This window comes from Anabrus simplex, chromosome 7 (assembly GCF_040414725.1).
Source record: "Anabrus simplex isolate iqAnaSimp1 chromosome 7, ASM4041472v1, whole genome shotgun sequence".
Classification (NCBI taxonomy): Eukaryota; Metazoa; Arthropoda; class Insecta; order Orthoptera; family Tettigoniidae; genus Anabrus; species Anabrus simplex.
Genome location: NC_090271.1, coordinates 13,003,442 through 13,012,568, shown reverse-complemented (window position 1 = coordinate 13,012,568; position 9,127 = coordinate 13,003,442). Strand labels below are relative to the sequence as shown.

The 9,127-nt window shown below is 38.4% G+C and overlaps 1 protein-coding gene across 2 annotated transcripts in view; it reads left to right on the top strand.

Annotated features, from left to right (window-relative positions):
* Positions 1-956: 956 nt before the first annotated feature.
* The window catches only part of Atg4a (Autophagy-related 4a), a 98,454-nt gene continuing 90,283 nt past the window's right edge, over positions 957-9,127 (top strand). Inside the window, exons 1-2 of one of the 2 annotated variants that reach the window (XM_068228562.1) lie at positions 957-1,380; positions 7,195-7,370. In XM_068228562.1, coding sequence (XP_068084663.1) covers positions 7,256-7,370 — 115 coding nt within the window. In that variant the 5' untranslated portion in view covers positions 957-1,380; positions 7,195-7,255. The remainder of the gene's footprint in view (positions 1,381-7,194; positions 7,371-9,127) is intronic. The other variant, XM_067151060.2, reaches the window with a different exon arrangement.

Sequence of the window (9,127 nt, the reverse complement as noted above, 5' to 3'; positions counted from 1 at the left end):
GACCCATGCTTTAACGGGCTTAAAATATAATACGCATATTTTATTGTATAGTGCAGCAGTTAACCTTCAATACCGATGTGTTGTTGTAGGTGTGATCTGTGGGTTTTGAAATGTCACAGAAGCGATTTGGATTAGGTGTACAAGAAAGAAGGGACGTTACGCTTGTAAAAGAATTATAAGATCTGTTCAGATCATTTCCAGGCCAGCGACTTTAAAAATCCTCGACTGTACAGCCAAGGGTATGTTACATTTTTACTCTAATTGTACGTAAATATTCCTCAAAGCACCACTATCGACAACATTTTCAAACTTTTCTTTCTTTTATCCCTCTTCTCAGATTAAAGCCGGGATTTTATAGATTTTCTTTCTGTTAGTAGGCTTCATGTTAAGAGAAAAATTGTCCAGCTATTAAATGTTAATTCATTGCATCATATGTGTAAGGAATGTGCCGATACTTTTATTGACAAATGTCTTAATGTTATGATACATTGTTTTTAAATGAGGATAAAAGACAAATCCAACCGTAAGATTTCAGGCAGGTATGTTAAAGCTAAAAAAGTAATGCATAAATGTAAGGTCAAGCCATTTCACACCTTGTTTATATGTCTAATTTAAGTCTTTGAATAATAACCTTTTAAATAATTCCTCATTCATTTATCCAGAATTGCTTTAGCAACTTCGAAGTTAATATCTCAATACCACTTTCTTTCTAGACGTAATTTATTTATCCATTTCCGTATATACATTTCCATTGATATTTGAATTTAGCGCGATTTGTTCAGGTCAAGTCACTAGGAGCGCCACCATCGAATTGTCTCCCATTTTAGCAAGGCGAAATCGTGTATTGTCTCTACCGTATTTGACGATGTCCAACAACTAACCAAGAAGAAGAAGAATCCAAAGTAAATGCTCAGCTCATGTCATTTGTTGTTTATTTGCACAGCTGGTACATTGCCAACGTAAGATGAGTTAAAATGAAGATTGTATATTTGAATATATGTATCGAAATGCTAGAAGTCGGAATGAACGTTACGCGAAACTTTAGCAAGTCATTTATTAGGCACAAAGTATTGTTTATCTGTTTATATCGTAGTTGTGGAGCACCAAATACATTTTTTGCATAATTCATCTTTGTAACGAGAATTTACTGAATTATAAAAGTCTTTGCCGGAGAGTAGTCTTTGGCTTGAAAGCGTTTGACATTGCTGTATAAACATGGTGTGTTAGCTTTGTTCGCGGAATATGACAGTGCCAAAATGAAGTATGTTTGATTGAGTTTGGAAAGTGACAGCGTAGTCTAGACTTATAATCGTTTACTATGAATCACAAGTTTGAAGGAATTCCTCATCTTTTCTAGGTACGCAGAAGATGAATTTAGAAGTATGTATGTGTAATAACACCTAACCTTGACTATTTATTTTTATGTGTACGTAAATTGCCGTTGATAACACTCGAGGAGTCCAGTTATATTATTGTTTGATGTACGAAGATCATTAAGTACCGTGCTCGGTTAATCATTATTGCACATAATAACGCACTGATATTGTACAGCATCTGTATTTGATTAAATGTAAGCTATTTAAAATAAGGAAAGAAGTATAATAAATAGAAAAATGTCATTACCCTGGAAATCATTTCAGTACTGTAGCTATCGTCTTTCATTTCTGTTGCCATATGTTATCTATGGTATAGTATTGTGTTCTTGCTTCTTGTGAATCACTGTAAGACACGTCATCCATGGGGGAAGGCTAATGAAGAAGTCACTTTTTTAACAACTGCAGGTTGGGTTTAGTTTGAATTCTGTATTACATTTTAAGTCGACTAAATGGTATAAATATGAACCCTCCAAAACTTATCTAAACAAATTTTTATCTAGAATATTATTATTATTATTATTATTATTATTATTATTATTATTATTTGGTCATAATGTAGAACTGCCACACATTGAAAGCAATTACACTAAAAACATACATGGCACCCATTTGCAAAGTTAAACCACGAACGTTAGACTGAATGAATGTACGTATAGCACGGAGTGCATTTAAAAAATCTGACTAGCCTACCTCTGTTGAGTTTGAGATCTGCAGGCTGACACACTGCCACTGATCCACAGAGGGAGCTGTTTTCAAGAAGTAAGAGTCGGTCATCCCATATTCCATATCTGCAATTTGCCAACTACATTCAATGCAGTGTTTTGGCCTCCCTCTAAGGATAATTACCTAGTTGTACTTCCTCTTAAAACAAAAATTACTATCACTTTTGACCTCCCTGACTGACACACAGTTTCAATGAATTGGTAGTTTGAACAACGAAGCGACTTAGTACAGTCATGAAGACATCAACTCGAAATACACTCCTATTCTGTATTAGCTGGTCCCCAAGTATTGCGTTTGGTTTGCAAGTAGAATCTTTCTATATAAAACAGCACTGTGAAGAATGACAGAGTACTAGTCACATGCAGTAAATGCTGTAAAAGAATGACAACCATGGTTCCGAGGTATCTGGGCGAAACTGCAGTTGTTCTTTGCGATTTAGTTGTTTCCCTTGAAGCTCTATGAGCTCTATTTCCCTAGAATGGGCCGTACGCAGACATGGGAGTATATAAATTTGTATATTTTTATATAGCGAAGGTAACTCCGTAAGTTTTTAACAATAGAGCTTCAAGGCACAACTCATTTTAACTTTACTTTATCGGTCTTAACACGGTACTTCCTGAAACTGGTGATTTTTCTGCTGTAGTAATGATATCAGCTGCCATGATGTATGTAGTGCTGGGCCTTGAAATTGTGCGAACTGCCATGAGGTAAGTAGCGCAGGGCCTTGGGACTGCCAGCTGCCATGAAGTATGTAGTGCAAGGCCTTGATATTGTGCCAGCTGCCACGAGTTCCGTAGTGAATTGTGTGACTGAGGTATGTCTGTATTCACCAGGAAAGTGTCTTGGTATACTTGGAACGGATGTTTCTTCATTTATGAATAACACAACCAACATAATGACTCACAGAACGGGTTATGTAGGTGTTTCATATTCTGATTGGGGGAATATTTCATTTTTTGTTTAAATTTGTATAGTTGATAGGATATTTTTAAAGATAGGTCATTAATCGGAGTTAAACCTTCCTATTTTTCTACATTGACATTCGTATAGGTACTGGAGATGATATTTCGTGCACCACTTTAAGAGCCATTGCACCTATCATGAAGGAAACAATTTCTTTAAATAAGCAACATGACATCGGTAGCACTGTAAATTTAGTTAAAGCAAATAAAAATACTTAAAGGGAATATATGGTATTGCACCAACAAGATAGCATAGTTTTGAGAAATGGTTTAGACATCTTCTCTTGTAGTTTCAATATTTCAGGAATCAAGGGCAGTTTCAATTCCTGTTAGCGTGTAGTAGAAAAATAATAATGATCGTCAGAGTTTTAAGTATTCAGTTTTAACTTGTGTTATTGTTTTAGTTAACGTGTAAAAATTGGGATAAGCCTAAGTGCAGTTTGGAATTGTTGTGTAGTTATTTTATTAGAAAGTATCTTGCTAGTGTTAGTGGTGTGAAATCCTTGCAGTAAGTTATTTCAGCATTAACTTAGTGGCAGTTTTCAGTTCTGATAGAGGGTAGTAAGTTAAAATAATAATCTAATGTTTTGTTTAAAGTACATTTGTATAGTTTGACTCTGTTACTCCTATTATTAGTAATACCGTAGAGTTAGTGTTTTGCTTGCTTTATTGTCGTGGAGACCTTGTGTAATGTACAATATTTCTTTCCTTTGACTTTTTAATTTTCAGAATATGTTATTTTATTTTTATTGATTTTTTTTAATAATATTTCATATTTCCATGAAGATTAAAGAATTGCTCATGAATGCAGATATAGGGGACGGTGGGTGTGACCCAGTGTTAGGGAGTATGAGGGAAGACGTAGGGAGTTTTAGGGAGATAATTCCAATGGAGGACAGTAATGTAGATAGGTGAGGAGTCAGTGCGAGTCACTGCATGTAGAACAGAAGAGGGGAAAAAGAGGAACAGGGAAGTGGTACAGAGGAGGGGAAAGATAAAAGGGAAATGTAGAGTAGCGGATAGGAAGGAAGTGGGACAGAATCAGGAGAGGGAGAAAAGGAAGGAGGAAGATGTTCCCTAATGCGGCCATCAGGGAAGATAAGGATGGGAGGGTTCTAATGAGTTGGGTAGGGTTGAGGCTCTGGTCATGGGAGACTCCATTGTTAGGCATGTAGCAAATGTATGTGAAGAAAAGGAAACCAGGGTCATGTGTTTTCCACAAATTAGGTTAAGGCAGATGTTGAGGAAAGTAGAAAGTAAGAAGGAGGGTAGGAAAAAGGTGGTAGTATTTTACATTGGTACCAACAACATAAGGCAAGCAGGAATAATTACCAACATAGTTAGGGATTTCTGAGATCTGATTATGGCAGCATGGGGCAAGTTTAAGGGAACAGAGATCGTTATCTTTAAGATACTGTGTTAGGAGGGATACTGACTGGAGGGTGATTGGGAATTTAAATGATAATGGGTGTGTGGAAAACTGTGAATGAGATTTGTAGATTGTAATGGTGGCTTCTGTGCTCAGATGGCATTCTGATGAACTGCAGGAGTACACATAAGTTAGGTGGTTTGTTTAAAAGGGTTATTGGGAGGTATGTTCAGGGAAACAAGTGGTGTAGGGAGCAGTGATGAGAGTACAGGGAGCTGGAAGTCAAATAAGGATGACATAAAGTCTTTAAGTATTGTAAGAAAAAGAATAGAATTAAGTAATTTAATAGATGTTATTACCAAATATTTTAATAGGATTTGAGTCACAGCTATGAAGTGATATTGTGGATGCAGAACTTTTTTATGGAACTGAAGTATTTATTGAAAAGAGAGGATAGATTCAATAGGAGGAGAAATATTCATACTGGTAAAAGAATATGTAAGCTATGAAAAAGTTAATGATTAGAAACCTGAAATTCTAGATGTAAGTTTCATCTCTAAAGATAACAACAACTTGATGTTTTTAGGATGTACAGACCTGGGAGCTGATGCTGACACTGAATTATTTGATAAGATTCTGTGTGATTCGACACACAAATGAACCTGATTGTAGCAGGTGATCTCAATTTAACAGATGTTAACTGGGAAGGTTGGAGCATCTCCAACAAATGGTTAGGACAACTGAATCAAAATGTGATGGAACCAACTAGGGGGAGGAATATTTTAGATGTGATGCTGATAAAACCAGTTAGCTCAGTAGGGAAATTGTATAATGTTATTTTATGAATAGAGATACTGAAGTGCTAGATGGTATAAGTGATCACAAAGCTATTTTTGTCGCAGTCAAAAAATAAGTGCGATAGAAAGGAAGGTTGTAAAAGTAGGACTGTTAGGCAGAATCATATGGTTGATAAGACTGGGATAAGAGCATTGATACAAAGTTATTACAATCAGGCCAAAGCCCACGTTTGATTCCCAGTTCTGCCATAAAATTTGAAAAGTGGTATGAAGGCTCGAACAAGGTACACTCAACCTCGGTAGGTCAAGTGAGTAGAGCGGGGTTTGATTCCCACCTCACCGGGCGAGTTGGCCGTGCGCGTAGAGGCGCGCGGCTGTGAGCTTGCATCCGGGAGATAGTAGGTTCGAATCCCACTATCGGCAGCCCTGAAAATGGTTTTCCGTGGTTTCCTATTTTCACACCAGGCAAATGCTGGGGCTGTACCTTAATTAAGGCCATGGCCGCTTCCTTCCAACTCCTAGGCCTTTCCTATCCCATCGTCGCCATAAGACCTATCTGTCTTAGAAGTAAAGCTTCCACGGTGTGAAGAATTATTTAATTTATTTTCCGGGTTGAACCGTGTTGTACTTGTACGCATATCACGTACAGTTTGCCGACGTTTCGAATACATTGCAGTATTCTTTGTCAAGGCGACTGAAATACCCCTACTCGATCCGAGGTAATCAGTCTCGCTGGCAGAAATTACACTACTAGAGTGGCCTTGGTCTTGGCCTTTTATATCCTAGCCTATCTGGCTGACGTAAGCCCTGGCTGTCTCGCGAGGCTTCTGGAAAGTTTATGTCACAGCCAGGTAGTGGGGGCTTGCCCGCGCTGTTATGTAATGGCCGCAACCCCATTACATAACAGCGCGGGCAAGCCCCCACTACCTGGCTGTGACATAAACTTTCCAGAAGCCTCGCGAGACAGCCAGGGCTTACGTCAGCCAGATAGGCTAGGATATAAAAGGCCAAGACCAAGGCCACTCTAGTAGTGTAATTTCTGCCAGCGAGACTGATTACCTCGGATCGAGTAGGGGTATTTCAGTCGCCTTGACAAAGAATACTGCAATGTATTCGAAACGTCGGCAAACTGTACGTGATATGCGTACAAGTACAACACGGTTCAACCCGGAAAATAAATTAAATAAGACCTATCTGTGTTGGTGCGACGTAAAGCCCCTAGCAAAAAAAAAAAATTCCCACCTCAGCCATCCTCATACAGCCGCTTCCTTCCAATCTTCTCATCCCCGCAAGGCCCCTGTTCAGAATAGGAGGTGAGGCTCCATGGGCAAGGTGCTGGTCCTCCTCCCAAGTTCTTACCCCGACCAAATGTCTCACGTTCTGGGACACTGTCCTGAAGTGGTAGAGGTGGGATCTCTCGCTAAGTCTGGCAGGAAAACCAACCCTGGAGGGTAAACAGATTAAATAAATAATAATAATAAATAAATTACAGTCAGTGGGAAATGGTAAATAAGAATGTAAACAGCATTTTGAATTGCTTTCAAGCATTTGCTGAGGAGCGTAAAAACAGGTATGTACCATTACAGGTGGCAGGAAGACTCACTATACTATAACGGAAATAAAGAGATTAAGAAGGAGGTGCTGTTCAGACAGAAATAGAGTTGTGATAACCAGGCGAGTTGGCCATGCTGTTAGGGGCGCGCGGCTGTGAGCTTGCATCCGGGAGATAGTGGGTTTGAACCTCATTGTTGATAGCCTTGAAGATGGTTTTCTATGGTTCCTCTGTTCATTAATTAAGGCCATGGCTGCTACTTTCCCATCCTTGCGTCACCAAAAACCTTTGATGTATTAGTGGAACGTAAAACCACGAGCAAAATAAAAATCCATAATCTGGCCCTGTTCGTGTAGTCCTACTGTTGTATATTCTTTGTTTTTGTAATCCTTATTTCTTTCTCCTTTGCAAACAGGTCAGCTGTCTACACATGGAGATTGAAGTTGAAACCAGCTAAAGTACATCCTGTACTCAAGATGGATATGATGCTAGAGGCTTATTTAAGCCATGAAGGGGTAATAGAACCAGATGATATTCCACAAACTAAAGAGACTATTTGGATTTTAGGAAAGGCATATCTTGCCCCACATAGTAAGTATACCATACTCCTTTGACATGATTCTTTGCATGAACTGTTTAGCCTTGTTCCGTAAGGAGCTCTTGTATTGAGTGAAGTGGTTTCATACGAGATTCTATCTAAAAACTAATCGAAATTTGAAACTACTGTGCAAATGCAAAATCTTAGTGCATTCTGGTAAATGGTGCTATAATCATATTCTTTCAAAGCAACTAACATTTCAGGGACACTAGCAGCTGTTAGTTTGTGAGTATACTGAGTGAGTTGCAGTTGTTGAGATGTCTGAATATTACCAGCTGTTATGGAGATCAATCAATCAGTCACCATTGATCTGCATTTAGAGCAGTCACCCAGGTGGCAGATTTGCTGTCTGTTGTTTTCCTAGCCTTTTTTTAAATGATTTTAAAGAAATTAGAAATTTATTGGGCTTCCCCCTTGGTAAGTTATTCCAATTCCTAACTCCCCTTCCTATAAACAAATATTTGCCCCAATTTGTCCTCTTGAATTCCAACTTTATATTTATATTGTGATCTTTCCTACTTTTAAAGACACCGCTCAAACTTATTCGTCTACTAATGTCATTCCTCGCCACCTCTCCACTGAGACCTCGGAACATACCACTTATTACATGTAGTTATTCTCATTTATTTACTAGAGTCAGAAGCATACAATGGAACTTTTTTGTTTTGGCTTTTACATTACAATTTAGTAACAATAAACAGAAAGAATTATACACATATATGCCAAGATGGTAACAAGCAGTCTTTGTGCAGAAGCGAGCAACTGTGACTGTATTTCCTTGTGCCTTGAGCAAATCCTCCTCTCTACAAGAATCATGGCAACACGAGCATCACACTGGAATTCTTGACACAGATTATGGAGGAGTTCCTATTTTGGACCAGATATTCCTTCTATATTTACTGATACAGTGTACAAAGTTAGTCTTGAAAAAGAGAATTGATAATCTCGACAATTGCTTCTGGATTTGAAAGGATCTGCCGTCAGCACATTTCGTAATATAGTCTGACGTTGCCCAGGGTACGCCCGATTGCTACTCATCGTATTATAATTGTATAATAGCAGTCTTCATGGAGGCTCCTTTCGCGTACCCCGTTATTCTCATGTTTGGTCTGTACTGAACTAGACTTAAGTCAGAAGTGTTACAATATTTATTATTAACCACCTTTTCAATACTAAACACAACTCTTGTAGATAAGATTCATATATTGTCATAGAGTCTTATAGGGACATGTTTTGCCCTTGCATGGGCATCATCAGCCTTATCTTGTATCTTTTTGGTCTATAATCAGGAACCTTATATACCTTATCAAAATAATATATGTTACAAAGTTAAAAATTCTTGTAAGTATTCTTGTTTCACAGTTTACGAGGGCTATGCCTAAAGTTTTTAGCAGAGTGGAGAAAAAAATTTATATTTGCGAAACAACAATTACAACTTTTCAAAATACTCTCCATTAGCATGTATACATTTTTCCATTCTCTGAAACCACTTAGAAAACGTTTCAGTCCAAGCTTCTTTCGGGATGTCACTTAGTGCACTCTCGTACACTGCAATGGCCTCTTCATCTGACGAAAACCGCTGCCCACGTATTTTTTCCTTGGTCTTAGGGAACAGAAAGAAGTCACATGGGGCCAGGTCAGGTGAATAGGGGGGATGAGGTAACACTCGCACTTTTCCCTTTCCAAAAAGTCCATTGTTCTGGCAGCCCTGTGTGCAGATGCATTGTCGTGATGCAGCAGAAGGTGCCAC